Genomic DNA, 21,254 nt, shown 5'->3' on the forward strand with positions numbered 1-21,254 from the left:
TAGGCGAAATGGTGTGTGTAAAGTATAGTATCAAATCAAAGCAAATCAAATTTTATTCGACACATACACATACATACAGAGTACGACATGCAGTGAAATGCTTTATACGACTGAGCGGCATGAGGGAATAGGGTGGGGGTAAGAAATAAAACAAGGGAAAAAGAAGGCAGATAAATAAAACCAATAAACTATGTAAAATATAAAATATATAAAGATAAAGATAAATATAAATATATATATAGGAAAAATAGGAGAATTGTATATACAGGATATGCTTATGATACAGGGTATGCTTATGATACAGGGTATGCTTATGTAGTATAGTATAGTATAGTATAGTATAGTATAGTATAGTATAGTATAGTATAGTATAGTATTCAGTATTGCTCCTGGCTGGCTCACCACAGAGTTAGATGGAATTCTGTTCAGTAAGATGTCTAGCTATCAATATTTTATTTTTAAGATGTTTTTATTTCTCACTCTGGGCTGACTCATTACACTATTAAATTGTGATTTTATTGTTCATCAGGCTCATAAACCTATCGTAGTATTATTTAGAAAAGTTATACATATGGGCTTTACGTATTACATTGAATGCATTTAAAAATGGTGCTGAAAATTGCAATTATTCAATAAATGACATAGGAAGTGATTTGTGCTTGCAATTGTGCTTGTTTTATTAGCTACTGTAAATAATAAAAAATCTGCCGTAGGTGCAACATTTGTGCACTTAGTTTTGGATAGTGTGATTATTTAAAAATTAGCTTATTTCCCTAACTTTCTGGGGAAGTGAGAGCATAAAAATAACAGTAAAGAGTTTGGTTAAAGCCAAAAGTTTACATATATCTAGGCTAAATATATTTAATGCCAGTTTTTTACAGCACCAAACATCTTATGTTACCATACATTTTCTTTTCTTTTAGTGCATTTACTTCATTTTATTCAGAATTAATTTTATAAGAATTGATTTAACTGACTGATTTAATTTAGCTATAATTCATTATAACTTTAATTTGGCGAATGCCAGTTCCAGTGGGTCAAGTGTTTAGATACACCCATTTCACTGTCTCTTTAAACAGTCTGTAAGATCACAGAAACAAATGCAGTGACTTTTAAAAGCTTCACTGGCCAATGGTCATTGTGCACAAGTGGCAGTGTTTAAAGCCAGTGGCATTTTGGCATTAATAACATAAAAAAACAACAACAAGCAACTCCATAAATACTCCTTAGGTTAGGTTCCACAAGCATATGTATGCATAATATTGGGACTACACAGATATAACACCATTCTCGGAAGAGACACAAATATTCAGAAAGGTTTTAATAAACAACTATGTTAACAAAGGGACTGGCACAAGAATTATCGCAATCAGATAACGTACATTCACACATGAATAATTAAAATGTTTATCTTCATGGTCTTGGAGGCTTGTGCCAGGAAAAAGCCCAGACGAACACAGTTTGCAGGTGATCTTCAGCATTTTTTCTATTAATGTTCAAATATGATTTACACCATTCTGCTAAAGTACATTGGTACAAGCTTGTGGATGGTGACTGCATGTGTTTTATTCGAGTTAAACAATTCAAATAAAATGCTACTTAAAACTTTGGACCCACTGAAACTCTGCTAAATAATGTATTATTGAAATCAATGGTGCTTAGGTGTTATTTTTACTTGTGACATAGGAAGGTCATAAGTCCACAAATGGCTTTGCCATTGATCAAAGCCTTTAACCCTCCACTACTCAGTTGTGTAGGGAGTCAATTAACAAATGCCATCAATGTAAATGTAACAATGAAATTCTTACTTAACATATCCCTGAGCTGGGGTGAGAGGGCAGAGTCAGCCATTATACAGCACCCCTGGAACACAATGTGAGAGTGGCAGCTTGGCGATACTGGGGCTTAAACCCCATGATCTTCCGATCTGTATCCCAAAGCCTTGTCGCTGGTTATTAAGTTGAAATGTTCTTTTATGGAGCCAGTGTTTTCCAACGTTTTTTTGAGCTATGGCAATTTATTTTTTTTTACATTAAAAGGCATCCTACAGCACACCAAAACCCAAACATTTTACAAAATGACACACTGTAGACTCGCACACTATATATAATGACAATGGAATATCTCAATTTGTATATACTCACTCAGTGTGAAATGTAAGCCTGCAAAGATGCGCATAAAGCTGATATCCTGGCAGGAATTGAGGAAAGGAACACACAAGTTCTTTCTCGACAGCTCTCAGTCTCTCTGTCTGGTTTTAGTTTTTATATCAGTCATGCTTAAATAACTCATCTCCCATAAATATGTTGTGGAAAATAGGAGCAATGTTGAAGTAGTTCTGTTTGGCAGAATGGGGTACTCAAAAAGTTTTTGACAGTATTCAAACAAAAAACATCCAAAGTTAGATCAGCAAAGCTTAGCTTCAAAACATGAGCTTCTCTCAGTTCAGGTCCTTTTTTTCAGTTATTTATCCATTGCTGTCTGTCATGCATATTATTAATTATATTGTCATAAATTAACAATGTCATTATTGTGCTACTTTCTTCCACTTATTGATGTGGAGGAGTATTTTCATTACTCTAGAAATATATTTTTTTATAAAGTAAAGGATCTGTTTGCAGGCACCTCTTTCCAGGGAGGTGTGTTTTTGCCTCAGTGGACTCTAAATTGGAAGGTCACAAGTACGAAACCCAGCACCACCAAGCTGCCACTGCTGGGACCCTTGAGCAAGGCCCCGAACTCTAAACTGCTTGGTTGTAACTTGCTCTGAATAAGGAAATCTGTAAATAAATTTTAATTTAACATTTGATTGTTACACTTGTTTAAATGAAGATGATTATTTTTTTTACTTACAGTCATGATGCTTCTTTTAGCAGTAGTTTATTAGCATTGGAATTATAAAGAAACAATAAAACTTTATCTTCCCCTTCCTCAGAGGAGCCCAAGAGTGCCCATTAAGGCCTGGCAGTAAATAAGTGCAACCCTTTTAGATATTTTTTATTGTTTGTTGCATACAGATGCTATTAAAAGAGAGATAGAACAAGACAACACTCCCACTTTCACTCGCTGTTCTCTACAAACTGGGCTTTAATCCACAATCGGATTGGCACAGACAAGCTCGTGAAAGACAATACTTCTAACACACACTCATGCTAATTCATCCTGTCCATTTTTCTCTCTTTGGTCCACTCTTTTTAATTAACTGACATGTCATTAACACTGCCTTAACATTAGGTGTGTTTTTTAATTGCATTCATTGCAGGATTTTGATTTAATCCTGTTTGAGGAAAGCACAGAATCACAGGGATTTTTAGAGTAAAATGGTTACTAAAGAGGAATGAATGAATACGTATCAAACTATCCCTGTGAGCTGTTGCTAAAATATGGAGAGTAATCTGGTGTGAACGTATTGGTAGAATATGCTGGTAGAAAATTTTCCTCTCTTTCTCACACAAAGTCATCAATATGTTTTTGCTCCTGTGCCATAAATCTCTTTAGTACTTGTTCTCTTGCTGTTTGTGCTTGTGACTATTTGTTTTTTCCTGTGTCTCAGTGTCTTTCACTTCACTTGGTTTATTTGCCTGCATGTTTACACTGATGTGGAGTGGCTGGGTGACAATGTAGCTGTCTATTGCCATTAAAGCTTGCTGAAGCTCCAGTGGATGTACCAGTTTAGGCCTGTAGGAATATATAATTGTGTGTGTGTGGTGTGTGTGTGTACATATATATATATATATATATATATATATATATATATATATATATATATATATATATATATATATATATATATATATATATATATATAGAGAGTACCCATTTGCTGTTATAATAACCTAAATCTGCCACAAGAGTGTTAGGAAAGTCATGTAAGTCAGTGTTGGATCTCAGTAGCAGATGATCTTCCACTCCAACCCATGGAAAGCAGATCTACATGAAGCTGACCTTGTGCACAGGGTCATTTTTCATGCTGGAACACGTTTGGGTCTCCTAGTTCAAGTGAAGAGGAAATTTCATGCATCCAAAGATGTTCATTACAATCAATCAATCAATCAATCAATCAATCAATCAATCAATCAATCTCTCTCTGTCTGTCTGTCTGTCTGTCTAGACTATTTATACTGTATATAGACTGTTTTTATACCCTGATTGAGAGTGAAAAAGTGTGTGTGCGTGTGTTTGTTGTATTTGAAGTCTTTGGATTTCTTCAGGCTTGTTTTCACAGCCACTGTGGGCTGCTGGGAGGAAAAGACTCTTAAGTGTTGACGAGCAAATCTCCTCTCGCCTCCAGCAAAAGATTTTGAGATTCCACTTTTGTAACGATTCATATGAGAATATCTGCGTGTGTGTGTGTGTGTGTGTGTGTGTGTGTGTGTATGTGTGTGTTTGTGTGTGTGTGTGTGTGTGTGTGTGTGTGTGTGTTTGGGTGTAGATAATTGCCTTTCATTCCTCTCTAACGCTTCCTTACAATAATTCAACTCATGTTCCTGTTTATGCACATCCCAATACAAGGCATTCAGACGTGTCTGGTTTTAATGTATTACCTTTAAAGATGCCTGATTAAAAAAAAAGAAACAAAAATATTTTATAACATGACTCTTCACACATTCTCTGGGCAAATGTGAGCATTTTATAAAATGAACCCTAAACAAAACACCCAATATTAAAGCATAATATGTTCACTATGGTGTGGTGGTGGTGGTGGTGGTGGTAGCGCTTTGGACCTTGGATCAGAAGGTCAGGAGCTCGAATCCTAGCACTACCAAGCTTGCACTGCTGGGTCCTTGAGCCCTCTAATGCTCAGTTGTAAGTCACTCTGGATAAGGGCATCACTCAATCCTATAACAGTAATAGCAACAGCGATGTTAAGTATATGAGTAAATGTACTGCGTTAGTAGACTTAAGCATTTTTGGGCTATTTTCTAGTTTTCACTTTCACTAACGTGTGTCTTGGTGTTGAGGACTAGTGATCGTACAATATGATTCAAATACTCAAGTACTGTTCAAATCAGATACACGAAGACTTTTACCTAAATAATACTAAAATTGGTGACTTTTAACCTTGTAATGTTTTGCAGAAAGGGATCTTTTTTTTTTCTCATGTATGATTTTCAGGTACTCTTTACATCTCTGCATGGCAACTCATCTGACATTCAATCGGATCATAAATTTTGCCGTGAAAGACGCAGTATGAGGCAAGATCCAGCACCAAATTCCGGAGTGATGCTAAGAGAGAATCTAAAATAATCAATAATTTGTAGTCATCTAACTATGATTTGATTATTTCCATTCACATTTCTGACATTCAGCAAAAGTCCTTATTCAGAGCAACGTACAAAAGTACTTTAAAGCCTCTATTAATGAAACAAGATCAATACTGGTTCACAAGATGGCAGATTTAAGAAACCATTAGCTCTGTAAAACATTTTTTTAAATTAAATATATACACTGATCAGGCGTTATGACTTAATAACATTCTGAGCGGTAAAGTAAAGAACACTGATGATCTCTGCATCATGGCTCCTGTAAGTGGGTGGATTTATTTATTAGGCAGCAAGTGAACATTTTGTCCTCAAAGTTGATGTTAGAAGCAGGAAAAATGGGCATAAGGATTTGAGCGAGTTTGACAAATTGTGACGTCTAGACGATCGGGTGAGAGCATCTCCAAAACTGCAGCTCTTGTAGGATGTTCCTGGTCTGCAGTGGTCAGAATCTATCAAAGGTGCCCAAGGAAGAAACAGTGGTGAACCAGCGACAGGGTCATAGGCGGCCGAGACTCATTAATGCGTGTGGTTCGATCCAGCAGCTGAGCTCCTGTAGCTCAAATTGCTGAAGAAGTTGTTAATGTTTGATGGGTCAGAACTGTTTTGACAGCAAAAAGGGGACCAACACAATATTAGGCAGGTGGTCAAAATGTTATGCCTTAGTCAGCTAAAACTCTTGTCTTTGCAGATTTGCCGTATTATTGTTCAACGTGATACAAAAGATTTCATTTGAATACCGAAAGCAGCATCTTATTATTATTATTATTATTATTATTACTACAATTACACATTAATAATTAATATTATTAATAATTACACATGGTAAAGACACTGTGAAACAGAGCCTGGAACTCGGAAGCTGTGAAGCAGCAATGCTACCTGCTTGTTTGGCATCCTTACTTAATTTATGGGGGAATTTGCTTACTTTCTCTGCTTTATCTCTTACTCACACATCTCTGGAATTCTGGGTAGACGTACACAGTCAGCTTGTCTTTTATATCAGTGCTGTTGTTCTTCTGAGTACAAGACTTTAGAGCAACCATGCTGTGAGCGAAGTCGGTCTGAGAAACAGCATAGACAAGCATTACTCACTCGGTACTTTCTTTCTAAATTTCTATCTCTCTCGTCCTGCATCTGCTGCCCTCTACAATCTATCTTCACAGAGAAGCAGAGTTTATTTACTTTTTGAAGCTGGAAGAGCTACCAGTCTAAATTTGAGTTCGGCTCCCGCTAGATGCCTCATTACGCACTGTTATGGTTGCAGGCGAATTCTGCAGCATTGCATCAGTGGAGGTCTCCCTGGATATCTGTGCTCGTCTTTCCATTTCTGGAATCTGGTGTGTTATACTGTCAGCTTTGTGTTCGTTCCACCGTCCCATCCATAATTACCTCCACCCTGTACATGACACACTGTTCTCACTCTTCGTGCAGCGGCAGATTGTGGCCAATTACTACTTATTCATATCAGGATCGTGAAGACGCCTGTCGATCTGTTGACTATATAAAAAAAAACAACCTGTGTTTAAACCTTAAATTTCCTGCGGTCAGATATTTTGGTGTTTCTTTTTAATAGGGGTAAAAATGGTTGCATCTATTTTAAATTTGGTCGTTACTTGCTATCAACTCACTGTTATGTGTGTGTCTTCACAGTTGAGCGATGCATGAGTGTGATGCAGTCAGGCACTCAGATGGTGAAACTGAAGAATGGCTCTAAAGGCCTGGTTCGCCTCTTCTACCTGGACGAGCATCGCTCCTGTATCCGCTGGAGGCCTTCCCGCAAGAGTGAGAAAGCTAAGAGTAAGCACAAATATATACACACATTACCACACAAAAGTCCAAAAAACATGCACATCTAAAGAGAATTGTTTATTTATAAATGATTTTTATATATACATATACAGTATATATATATATATTTAGGGGTGTCAAAATTCATTGTTAACTGAAATTCGTTTTAACTGCAATAACTTCAATTAATGTGCGACTAATGCAGCACGCATTTCTGTTTGACAATTTTCGTACAAAATATATATAAATAAATATAACAGAGGTGAAATTAAAACCTTCAACGCAACGCACATTTATTCCTTTCTTTACTCAGATATAAACAACTCTCCAGCCAAAAATGTTTGTTTTACTGATGTGCGAAGTCTGAAATCGAGCACCAAAATCCGCCATGGTGCGCACATACGCCAATTAAACCCGTTGGCATGGAAACAAAGCAAAAGTTCTTTTTGATGTCCTGATGATTTTAATATTTAAAACACCATAATTATTTTAACCTATTTACAAGAATATTTTGTTTTCATGCATTGTGTTGAATATGGTTTCTTTAATAATAAACATATATTTGCATAAAGCATCAACATTTCTCCATGAGCATGTTGATTAAAATTCCAAAAACTTGAAAAGTATTAATTTAAGGTACATTTAGTGCAGATAATAACGTGTTTAACTCATGACAATCATGCGATTAATCACGAATATATATTTTAATCGATTGACAGCCCTAATATATATATATATATATATATATATATATATATATATATATATATATATATATATATATATATATATATATATATATACATATATATATATATATATATATATATATATATATATATATATATATATATATATATATATATGTATGTATGTATGTGTGTGTGTGTGTGTGTGTGTGTGTGTGTGTGTGTGTTTGTGTGTGGTGAAATCTATAATTTTTCTTTATGATTCAATAGATTTTTCTGAGATTATCTATTGCATCTAATTTAATATATGTATGATGATACTGCTACTGTATATGTGGTGCTTGGACCCCTAAAATGAACCTATGCATAATGATATAGCTACCGTATCTTTGGTGCTTAAACCCCTACATTTAAAATACGCATGCATAATGATATAGCTACTGCATCTTTGGTGCTTGGACCCAAAAAATTTACATTTAAATAATAATATGGCTACTGTACCTTTGGTTTTTAGACAGTTAATTTGCCCATTTTGTCTTTGGTGCTTGGACTCCACCAAAATAAACTATATGTGACGATACAGTATGGCCATTGTATCTTTGATGCGTGGACTTCTAAATGTAATATATGTATGATGATATGGCTCCTGCATTTTTGGTGCTTGGACCCCTAAAAATAACCTATATTTGATAATATGGCCATTGCTTTTTTTGGTGTTTGGACTCCAAAAATGAAAACACATAAAACGATATGTTTACTGCATTTATGGTGTTTGAACCCCAGAAATAATATGATTTATGACATTATATTTCATGCTTCATAATTTTGGTGTTTGGATACCCATTCAGAGGCCTTGGATTATGCAAGCACATACTCTCCAATCCAATACAGGAGTCGTTCTGTTGTATGCCATATGCCAGTCTTAAGCTGGACATCTAATGTACTGCTCAGGTGTAAGCATCTTTTTTTTTTTAACTCTCTTTTTAGTAAGTTAAGCAGGTCTGAATGGGTCAGGGATTATCCCATGTAAGTGCTTTGTTCATTGTGCAGAGTAGGTGGCTCATGGGGTAAATAATTATCTCTCCTCTCCACCCTCAGCCAGCGAGGTCCTCTGATTTGATTGTCAGCACACATTAGAGGCATCAAAGCCCAAATACAATGACAAATAGCCACTGTCAATTGTTATTTCTCTCTCCGTCTCCCTCAATTCGTACTTCATTTTTGTAATTCTAGTTCACATTTCTGTCTGCTATCACTTTGAAAAGTCTGTCTGTGCAAGATAAGCCTCTTTGTTTCTCTCCATTTACATAATTAAAAAAGAAGAAGGAAAAAAAGAAACAGGAGCAGATTGTGTCCAGCTCGTTGCCTGTTGAAGGAGGTTGCTTTTGACAGCTCTGATATGAAAGAACGCTCTCTCGCTCTGCCGATGATGTATGCCGATACGTTTGCGATCATGTTATGGATAAAGAACAGATTTTCCATTAGCTACTGTGTAATATTTCGGATCCTGTTTATGAAGAATTTCTGCTACGGCTGTGATAATGAAGATTTGGATGGAGATGCTCTCCCGGAGGTGTATAAAAGAGAGACAGGGTGACCGCGACAGTGAGTGCGAGACAGAAATGCAAAGATTCGTTACACACCGATTTTGCGTTCAGCAAAAGTGAGAAAATTGATCAAGAGAATATACGATGCCAGTTTGCCAGTTTGTGGTTAAATATTTGTTTACCCTCAATTATCTAATATGTTCATTATAGAAAACACTATTCTGCATCGCCTTCGGCCTTTGTTCAAAAATTGTTTAAATCGCTCGCCCGATTTAATCTTACTACAGTTACTGTTTGCCTTTCGGTTTGTAAGTCAATTTTAATTTAGATTGCTTTTGAAAATGACGTCTGTGTTTTTGTTCTCAGTCACCATTGATTCACTCTACAAGGTTACCGAAGGTCGACAGAGTGATGTCTTTCATCGGCATGCTGACGGAAACTTAGACCCCGGATGCTGTTTTACCATTTACCATGGCAACCACATGGATTCTCTAGACCTGGTGACATCCAATGGTGAGGAAGCAAGGACTTGGGTGACGGGACTCAGGTACCTGATGGCAGGCATTAGTGATGAGGACTCATTGGCCAAAAGACAACGAACACACGACCAATATCCTTTATATGGGCAGGGTGGGGGGATGAGTGGGAAAAGCAAAGAACTTCACTGATTGCTAAGAGAGGTGATATTTATTTAGTTAAAATGCATTTATGACTATAAGTTTGTGAGGTAACGTAAGCCTTAATGGAAACTTAAATTACTGTGTGCTTGGATTGTATTCTGCTTCACTTGAAACATTATTTGGATTTATTTAGTTTATAGACACTTTATATATGTTTTTCACCAAGTGAGTATTTAATTATGACCTTTATTTTGCATATACTTACTTGATGAAGAGAAAAGAAAACTACACTTGTTTCCACTCTTACAATCGGAATCAGAGCAATAATGGTTTAGTGGTCAAGACTCTGGGTTTCTGACCATAAGGGTGCGTGTTCAAACCCCAGCACTATCAAACTGGGCTCTTGAACACAACACTTATCCCCCTTATCAGCTCCAGGGGTGTTGTGCCATGTCTGACTGCAGCTTTCCAGACAAGCTGGGATATGTAAAAATTGCGAATTCCCATCTGGAAGGAGTAAAGTGATCTACAGGGAGTCCCCGACTTACGATGGAGATGCGTTACGATGACCAAATCGTAGCTTTAAAATATCGTTAATTGAGACATGGCCTAATACAGGTGATCAGTAAACTAAAATTTGTTGAAAATATAATAAATTACAGAACATACGTTACCAAAAGAATTTAGTACTCTAATGTATAAACTATACATGTAGAGGTGCGTGGACGAGCCCCGGTTCGCAAAGGGAAGGGTACGAAGCACACCTGTAGCTGATAAGACTAATCAGTGCTCTCTTTTTCATTGTCGGATGACAATGGGCTTTAAAAAACAAAAACACAGAAAAGAATATGAGCTCTAACACCAAGACAACTGAAATCTGTCGACCGCTGGCGAGAGTAAGGCACTCTCACAAGGGCGAGATGCATACACCCTGCTACATTTACCTGCTGCGTGAAACTTAAAATATTTGTACTAATTTGTTGTATCGTCAGTCAAACCCTGTCTCAGGGACTACCTGTGTTTATTGGCCCTTCCTGACCAACACTAACTACCATAAGTTAGCCAGAGAAAGTTGTTAGCTGGCTAAATGTTAAGCTACATTCAATTAAATCCCATGTCAAAATAGCTACCTTTAGACAAGTTAAGCAAGCTCTATCATGCTATAAAACATTAAGAACCTGATCCTATTTTGTTATTAGACACACTTTTTGATGTATCCAGATTTTGACATGCTAGAACCTTACTGGCGTTTGAGACACATGCAAAAGGGAAAATATTTCACGTAGTTTTATGAACTATATAAATAGTAGAAAAAATGTCAAGCTATCACCAGGAGAACGCTACCACTTCTCCGTTGTATTGTCAGTGAAGTGTAACGTCGGAGCGCGAGAGACCGAAAAACCTGTCAGAGCGACCTGGTCTTTTTTAAGCAGTCCAGTTTGTGTCTTCTATGACAGAGTCTGAGAAACGTCTCCTTTTTTGTGACTTACGAACTGAACACGTGTGCAATACCATCCACACACCATATGGCTAATGACACAGCTGACAAAACTGCTGAAAGAATCAGCGATATCTGCTTCCTCACAAGCACGAATGAAGCCTTCCTGCACTGTTTTCAAGCCAAAGAGCGCAGGTCCTGGCTTGACTCCTGTTTGATGGCTAATAGAGTGTGACATGGTGCTAGAAGCTTTTTTTTTTTTGAAAGGGAGGAAAAAGAATAACTGACACACACACACACACACACACACACACACACACACACACACACACACACACACACACACAGCCGAGAAGAAAGAGAAAATATACTGCATTGGTTTGTATACAGAAAAAACCCACAAGCAGACAAACACACGAGACGAAAACAGACCAAAGACAAAATATTTACATTCTCCTTTACTGAGGAACAAACTGAACACTGCTACTATATATGATTCAGTATTTTATTTATTTGTGAAATATCCTGAATGTAGCTGTCTTCCAGCTTGGGGACTTCCAAAGACAGATTCTTCTATCCACTTCACCCCTTTGCAATGATTAGCACCTCCTGATCAACACAAGCTATGCTAAGCAGTAGGCTAGCCAGCTAAGGTTGTTAAAGGAAATTATATCACATTTTCACTGGAAACTATTTCACATACTAGTGTTTTATAGTGCTTTGAGAAGTTTTCTTTGTGGACAAAATTATTAGGATATCTGACCTTCCACATGAGGACGCCTTCAGATGTGATATAATACAATTTTGCGTTCTTTTGAACAATGCTGACTGCACCCCAGGCCCCCTCACCTCATCAGACATCAGTAGCTCAGTTTACTAATTTGGAGCATAAATCTCCAGAAAATAAGTGGAAAATCTTCCCAGAAGAGTAAAGCAATTTGGGAATAAATGTGGAAAGCGATTTTACTTATGACCAGGTGTCTGCAAACATTCGGCAATATAGTGTACCTTAGCATTAGCATTACACCAAGATGTCATTCCAGATGCTTATGGTTGCAAGGGTCTATTGTTACCATACAGTAGTATACAAATCCCTTTGGTAGCCGAATTTATAAAACTTGATTTAGACCTCCAATACAAACACGTTTAGCCTAAACATATTTTCTGTTGTATTTCTCAGCATAGATTCCTCACAATCCTTTGCCGTACTTTTTTCAAATGCTGCAATCCTGCTCTCAGAATTGAAGCGTTTATTTTCACAGCCTTTCTCGTCACCTCAAATGACAATCTTTCAGTTTTTTCGTCACGTACACACCCACGCCATTTCCTCTTGGCTGTCTTTCACACCAAAATAACTTGTGACCAAATTAAGTAAAGATGAATGAAAGGGAAGGATTTTGCAAGCTGTACTGTGTAAAACCAGGACAGGGAGGTTCATAATCCAGAGCTTGAGCTGCATGTAAGAGCAATGAAACATTAAAACACCCTTCAGCAGTTGGGATGATGCATTAGGGAAGAACTGGATATATGCTGGTATTGTGAGGGCGGTCTTTTTTGATATATACTCTCTTTCAATCATACCTCTCTCTCTCTCTCTCTCTCTCTCTCTCTCTCTCTCTCTCTCTCTCTCTCTCTCTCTCTCTCTCTCTTCTCTTTCTCTTTCTTTCTCTTTCTCTCTCTTTCTGTCTGATCTCTATAATTTATTTAGACAGCACTCAGGGTCAGGCAGTGCCAAGACCATCCTGGATCCATTATAATGTAATGGAGAATAAAGTGGGTAAGGGGATGAGCTCATCATATACCGAAGCTAACTGGGTTCGTGACAGAATTTGCACACTTGCCATGTACAATCCATCACATACGTGCTAATTTGAAAAGGCAGCAGGTCACATTTTCTTGTTCACAATCATGTTTGCAGCAAAGCAGTGGCAATCTTTTTATAATCTATGGTCTCGTTGGTGCTTGGTCCCCTTCAAATTTAACATATATATGATGGTATGCTACTGAAATGTAATATATACACCAACCAGGCGTAACATTATTACTTTAGAACATTCTGAGCGGTGGAGAGAAGAACACTGATGATCTCTTCATCATGGCACCTGTTAGTGGGTGGATTTATTTATTAGGCAGCGAGTGAACATTTTGTCCTCAAAGTTGATGTTAGAAGCAGGAAAAATGGGCGAGCGTTAGGATTTGTCGAGTTTGACAAATTGTGATGTCTAGACGTCTGGGTCAGAGCATCCCCAAAACTGTTGTGGGATGTTCCTGGTCTGCAGTGGTCAGTATTTATCAAAAGTGCCTAAGGACGGAACAGTGGTGAACCGGTGACAGGCTCATTGATGCAGTGAGGAGCGAAGGCTTGACCGTGTGGTCTGATCCAACAGACGAGCTCCTGTAGTTCAAACTGCAGAAGAAGTTCCTGCTGTTGATGCTCTATGGGTTACAATTGTTTTAAGCAGCAAAAGAGTGGACCAACACAATATTAGGCAGGTGGTTAAAATGTTACACCCAATCCAAAGCATTAACACAAAATTGGTCCTCTCTTAGTTGTTCTTCCACTTTTCACTAGATTTTGGGGCAGGACTGTGGGGGGTTGTGTTCCTTTCAGCTACGAGAGCATTAGTGAGATCAGATACTGATGTTGGAGAAGTTGAGGACGTTCCATTTCCAGTTCATCCCAGTGCTGTTTAGTGAAGTTGAGTACATCAGGGATTTGTGCAGGATCTTGGATCTTGAATCCAGAATCCATTAGGATTGAAAATGATTCCGTTCCTTAACCTGGAGCGAAAGTGGATGAAGCAGACGTTCGAGGAGGCCGACAAGAATGGAGATGGGTACCTGAACATTGACGAGATCTATCAGCTGCTCCACAAGATGAACGTCAACCTGCCTCGTCGCAAAGTCAAGCAGATGTTTCAGGTAATTAAACGTCAACTAAATGTGATTGAGAAAGAAATACTGTTGCCTTTAATTATTTATTTTGGATATATATATATATATATATATATATTTTTTTTTTTTTATTTTTTTTTTTTTTACAAAGTGAGACACACTTGGTATATCCATTTTCTTCAATCACAATTATAGAAGTGTAGAAAAATGATCATATCGTCATGCAGGCTCTAGATGTGTTTACAGATGTGTAATGGAATAATGCACCAGGTGACGGATTACATAGAGGCACACGTGCACTGATATCGTTTTGTTTCTGTCGAAATCACTTTCGATCCGTTGCTCAAATAGTGGGGTCTCATTATTAGTATTGATTTGTCAGAACTAGCGGGTTCATTTTCTATAACAGTGATGTGTGGGCAAGATTTCTACGGCGTGACTTCCATCACAACTATGACAGAATCGCACATTTTCTCTCGGGCTTCCTCATTATTCCAGTTTGAAATAAATCTTCTTTTGTGTTTGGTGGTAATTTATGACTCACTGGAAACAATGCATCAGTTCTGTCATTGAGCCCTAAATCAGATCATTGGATTTGTTTTTCTTACTCAATAAAAAGTATAGAATAATGGATGAAGGGTGGGAATAGAGAGAGAAAAAGGTAAAAAAAAAAAAATGATGAACAAAAAGAAGACTTTTGTAAAAGGCAGAGAAGATGAGATGGGATATAAGGGATCAAGGTAAGTGGAGATTTATATAGATTTCAAACACAATCCTTTTGTCCTGTTAGTGGCACGATGTTCGGTTGTCAGCCAGGCTTGACCTGTGGTCCGTCTCAAGAACACGCTTGGCTCACAAAGGTCTTATATCAGCTTAATCTAAAGCCAGATAGCAGAAAGTGCTTGGGTTTTTAATGTTTTTGGCAAAGGTCAGAGACCACACCCCTTTAATGTCAGAGACCACACCCCTTTCTTTTCTTTTCTTTTTTTTCTTTTCTTTTGATTTCTTTTCTTTCATTTTCTTTTCTTCTTTTATTTACTTTCATTTGATAGCCTTCCTTTCCTTTCCTTTCCTTTCCTTTCCTTTCCTTTCCTTTCCTTTCCTTTCCTTTCCTTTCCTTTCCTTTCCCTTTATTCTCTTTCGTTTAATTAAATTTCCTTTTTTCATTTTCTTTCCTTTCTTTCCTTCAATTTTCTTTCCTTTCCTTTCCTTTTCCTTTTTCTTTTCCTTTTCCTTTTTTTCCCCTATCGTTTCCTTTCCTTTCCTTTCCTATCCTATCCTTTCCTTTCCTTTCCTATCCTTTCCTTTCCTTTCCTTTCCTTTCCTTTCCTTTCCTTTCCTTTCCTTTCCTTTCCTTTCCTTTATTTATATTATTACTAATTATTTGTTACTTACTAACAAATGAATACGGATGATCCGCTGTGGTGACCCCTAATGGGAGAAGCCGAAAGAAAGTTTATTACTTACTAACAAATGCGGGCGATAATATGTATATATATATATATATATAGTAGTTAAGGGTGATGGAATGATCCTGCTTGTAAGTTTAAAAAAAGAAATGCCTGGGGGAAAAGGGCCATTTTAAGAAAACATCACAGCAGGACTCGAGAGGAGTTTAGAAAACCATCAATCTTTTAGTGTTACAGCATGTAAGCTCATTTGTTCATTGATACGTTTGGGGAAAAAGGGATATGGGGAAATGTTAGTTTAGAGGGTAAAGATAGTGGGCCTCTGATAAGAAGGTTGTGAGTTTAAGTCCCAGCTGGGCCCTTGAGTAAGGCCCTTAACCCTCAATTGTCTAAATGAGATCCATTTACGAAGTAAATGTAAATAATTTTAAACTTAACCACAGTATTGGACTCAATATGAAGAGATTTAATGAAACAAATAAAGAAAATGTAATTTCTATTCTGTGTTGTGTCCGACGTTACAGGAAGCAGATACAGACGACCAGCAGGGAACGTTAACATTCGAGGAGTTCAGCGTGTTCTATAAGATGATGTCTTTAAGACGAGACCTTTTCCTGCTGCTAATGTGCTTCAGCGACAAGAAAGACCACCTGACAGCCGAGGAGCTGGGGAACTTCCTGCGGGTGGAGCAAAAGGTCAGAGGTTAACGATGGATTAGTTCTTGAGAATTAGGTGTGAAAAGTCCGTTACACAGATTAATACATTAAATATCATTAGAAAACATCCAGAGAGGCCCCAAGGACCTCAGGTGTGATCATTTAGGTTGGAGTTTATTCATAATAATAACAATAATAATAATAACAAATATTGATGCACTGAAATGTATACTAAAAATGTAAAAAATTTTTTAGTTACATGTGTTCATGTTATCATTTATATTAAATGCAGTCGCTACTTCCCGAGTCTCTCTTTCTCTTTATCTGGAAATCACCAGTCTAAAATGCTTTGGACAGTTCATAGCCTGTGCAATACAAATGAAAGTGGGTCTGCTACTGAGCTCTGTGGTACAACTGGGTACGATATAATGTTCCACACAAGCAGGTTATTTTTTATGCTTTTATGTATTTCTATCTTTTTTTATTTTTTATTTTTTTATTTTTATCGTCACCAAACCACTTTTTAATACAGTCTTTGAGGGTCCTAATGCTGCTTCTGCACTCTGCCCTGACCTCAATTCACACGTCAACATTTTTATTTAGAATCCATTTATTTATCTAAAGAATATGTTTTTCCAGTATTGCAGTTTTGAAGTACTGCATTCTTTCCATGTTCTGTTTTTTTTTTCTTTTTTTTTTTTCACTTTGTCTGAAGTAAAGATCTGCTTCTGTAGTGAAATTACACAGGACCCAAGAAAAAAATCAACAGAGCAGATGGTTTTTATTTCACTAAGGGGGAGCAGGTGATTTAGTGGGTTGAGCACATTTTTATTCATCTGCCCATCTAGACATCTATCTATCTATCCATCCATTCATCCATCCATCCGTTAAAAATATAATACTGGCTTTTTAAGGTAATTTATTGGATTATTCCTTTTTTTTATTGATTTGTCTATTCATGCATTGTGCATCCATTACATTTATTCTCATATGTATTTATCTAATCATTTATTATCTATCTATCTATCTATCTATCTATCTATCTATCTATCTATCTATCTATCTATCTATCTATCTATCTATCTATCTATCTATCTATCTATCTATCTATCTATCTATCTATCTATCTATCTATCCATTCATTGATCCATCCATCCATTTACACATCTATCCATTGAGTCATCCATCCATCCATCCATCCATCCATCCATCCATCCATCCATCCATCCATCCATCCATCCATCCATCCATCCATCCATCTATCCATCCAATTATCCAGCCATCCATTAATCCATCCATCTTTAGTGGCTTTTTCAGTAGATTATTTGGTTTCTTATTACCTATACTCATCTGTGTGCACATCCATCCATCCATCCATCCATCCATCCATCCATCCATCCATCCATCCATCCATCCATCCATCCATCCATCCATTTACACATCTATCCATTAAGTCATCCATCCATCCATCCATCCATCCATCCATCCATCCATCCATCCATCCATCCATCCATCCATCCATCCATCCAATTATCCAGCCATCCAATTATCCAGCCATCCATTAATCCATCCATCTTTAGTGGCTTTTTCAGTAGATTATTTGGTTTCTTATAACCTATACTTATGTGTGCACATTCATCCATCCATCCATCCATCCATCCATCCATCCATCCATCCATCCATCCATCCATCCATCCATCCATCCATCCATCCATCCATCCATTCAGAATATTTGGCAGTCTTTTTAGGTGAAATTTTTTATTTTACTTCTTTGTTTAGCCATCTATCTACACCCCCCCCCCCATCTAGTCTGCATCCTTCACTTATTAATATTGCATTTTTTCTGTGTGTCTCCTTTTGCTTTTACAGAAGATTAGAATTCTAGTCTAGTGCCTTTTGCAATTCGTTTCACAAATTTGCTCTCGTCTAAATTTTTACAACACACACACACACACACACACACACACACACACACACACACACACACACACACACACACACACACACACACACACACACACACACACGTCAGTTTAAAATCTGTTATGAAATTGAGTAAACCATGACATGTACGTATCTGAGAGTGTTGACTCTCGACTGTCTCCCTCAAACCCCAGATGTCTAATGTGACAACTGAGTTCTGCCTGGACATCATCGATAAGTTTGAAGTGTCTGAAGAAAACAAGCAGAAGGGCATCTTGGGTATTGAAGGTCAGTGTTTCAGCAAATTTATTTAATTTTTTAATTTATTATGTGTATCTATATTTTATAGACACACAGACAGACAAATAAATCACACTGTTATGAGGAAAATGGGTTTATGATTATCACAGTGAAATTCTTACACCATGATACACCACCCCCGGGGTTAAGGGCCTTGCTCAGGGGCCCAACAGTGGCAGCTCGGTGATATCGGGGCTTGAACCCGCAACCTTCCAATCATTAACCCAGAGCCTTATTCGGGTTATATAGAGTTATATGCTGTTACAAAAACATAATGAATGACAGAATGGTACATGAATGGACATGCAACAAGTTCCTGTTATTACTAAAGCAGCTTTCCTTCTTTTTTAAAGCTTTTGAAGTGAAAAAGATGAAAACTAATTTGCAAACATCCATCCACTGTATATAATCCAAATCAATGATTCAAGAATACTCCAAATTTAGTTTTTAGAGCAACTCACACTAGTAGGTGTAGAAACAACGTAATCATAGGCTAATAAAAAAATTATTTCAGAATTCAGAAGACTTTTTAATTATTTCAGTAATATGGGCATTGGATACGTCAATCCAATGTCCAATGGATGGATGGATGGATGGATGGATGGATGTGCACACAGGTCACTTTAGGTCATGTCCAATGGATGCGCATTGGACATGACCGCAAATGCAGACCGCACATTGAGACGGTAAACACTGCGCATGCAAAAGATGTGTCAGGGTGCAAATGAGTTTGTCCTTATAATAATAAACACTGTGCATTTACTCAACATAATTATTACAAATTATAATTAGCCAATTAAATATTTACCATATTGTTCCTTCTGTTATTGTGCACCAAAGAGAGATTAAAATGAGCCTTGTGTGTGTGTGTGTGTGTGTGTACAGATGCAAGTGCTGGGGAAGTGGCCCATAAATTAAAAAGGAGAAGCCAGTGACATTTTAACAAGCCAGAGGCTAATCTTGAAATAGGGCCAGTCGGAGCAGGTTGTTCTACTCGTCTATATACAGTGTTTAGATGGATAAAGTACTGTTTTCAGTGATTTGTTTTCACTGGGGGATTGACCTCTGACAGAGTGAGAGAAATAGGAAGTGGAAAAGTGGGCACTATGTGAATAAAGCTGCTGGAACTGATGGTCCATGACTGCAGTGTTCCAGTCTGAAATCATGGCACTGTGGCCATGCACAAAACAGAAAACATGGCTCCTTTCTTCTTCTTTTTTTTCTTTCTTTTTAGATATTTCTCCATTGTAATCCATGTAAACGTGTGCTGATGCGTGTGCATTACTATATACATTTCTGTTTTTTCGCGTGCATTTTCAGGTCAGTGCATTTTTAGGTGCACATTTATGCACCTATTATGAATGTACATGTGTGGTGTGTGTGTGTGTGTGTGTGTGTGTGTGTGTGTGTGTGTGTGTGTGTGTGTGTGTGTGTGTGTGTGTGTGTCATTGTCAGTCAGTGCCAGTACCGAGAGTGTGTGATCAGTGACTGTGATTCTCAGGATAAGAGAACATTAGGTGCTTGTTGTGTGGGCTAATTCATTCACAGTGGCACATCTGCTGTTCAATCACACACACACACACACACACACACACACACACACACACACACACACACACACACACACACACACACATGAACACACATTTGATGCTTTTACTGAAAAGTTTAAGCCTTTTTGTATAAACGGATGAATGAACATGACTCATCGTGTACGTAACAAATGATCTAACGCTTTAAACCCTGACTTTTTTGAGAGCGGAGGAAAAGTCCAGGTACTTTACTGATTTTTGTGTTCTGTTCTCTTCTCACGTACAGGCTTCACTAATTTCATGCGCAGTCCAGCATGTGACGTCTTTAACCCTCAGCATAATGAAGTTAATCAGGACATGGACCAACCGCTGTGCAGTTATTTTGTGGCTTCCTCTCACAACACCTATCTGACTGGAGACCAGCTCCTCTCTCACTCCAAGACAGACATGTACGCCTGGGTCCTGCAGGCCGGCTGCCGCTGCGTGGAAGGTTCATTCAATAATGACTCTTATGTTTAAGGAGGATTTTTTTTGTGCATATTTAAGTTATTACAGTTTCTGCGTCATGCAGATTAGTGTCATTTCTGGATTAATTCCTGTCCATGAGAAGAGATTAGGATTTATTCAGTACTTTTTTAAATCAGTATTGCATATGGTACCACTCATGTATCCTCACAGCCATCAGTCCAAGAGAGTTATTGATCTATGTGTCTATTCAGCATATATCCTTTTATAAACCCATCCATCCATCCATCCATCCATCCATCCATCCATCCATCCATCCATCCAACTTATTTAATCAATTAATTAATTAATTAAGTAACTTAATTAATTAATTAAGTAATTAAGTAATTAACTAGGTAATTAATTAATTAACTGAATAATAAATTACGTTATGCATTCTAATCGTTTTAGTATTACAAATTATTGTTTAATCCATCCAACCATCCATCCATCCATCCATCCATCCATCCATCCATCCATCCAACTTATTTAATTAATTAATTAATTTATTATTTAAATAATCAATTACTTTATGCATTCTTATTGTTTTAGTATTTCAAATGATTGTTTAATCAATCCATCCATCCATCCATCCATACATCCATACATCCATCCATCCATCCATCCATCCATCCATCCATCCATCCATCCATCCGTCCATCCATCCATCCATTTTTTTATTGATTTGT

The 21,254-nt window shown here is 37.3% G+C and overlaps 1 protein-coding gene across 2 annotated transcripts in view; it reads left to right on the plus strand.

Annotated features, from left to right (window-relative positions):
* Positions 1–21,254, plus strand: part of plch1 (phospholipase C, eta 1) — a gene marked incomplete at its 5' end in the record, with an annotated part of 59,771 nt that overhangs the window by 6,934 nt on the left and 31,583 nt on the right. Inside the window, 6 exons of one of the 2 annotated variants that reach the window (XM_083552193.1) lie at positions 6,915–7,061; positions 9,655–9,899; positions 14,140–14,268; positions 16,175–16,345; positions 18,424–18,517; positions 20,348–20,551. In XM_083552193.1, coding sequence (XP_083408319.1) covers positions 6,915–7,061; positions 9,655–9,899; positions 14,140–14,268; positions 16,175–16,345; positions 18,424–18,517; positions 20,348–20,551 — 990 coding nt within the window. Of the gene's footprint in view, positions 1–6,914; positions 7,062–9,654; positions 9,900–14,123; positions 14,269–16,174; positions 16,346–18,423; positions 18,518–20,347; positions 20,552–21,254 lie in introns of those variants that run through there. The other variant, XM_083552192.1, reaches the window with a different exon arrangement.

This window comes from Silurus aristotelis (assembly GCF_946808225.1).
Source record: "Silurus aristotelis genome assembly, chromosome: 10".
Lineage (NCBI taxonomy): Eukaryota > Metazoa > Chordata > Actinopteri > Siluriformes > Siluridae > Silurus > Silurus aristotelis.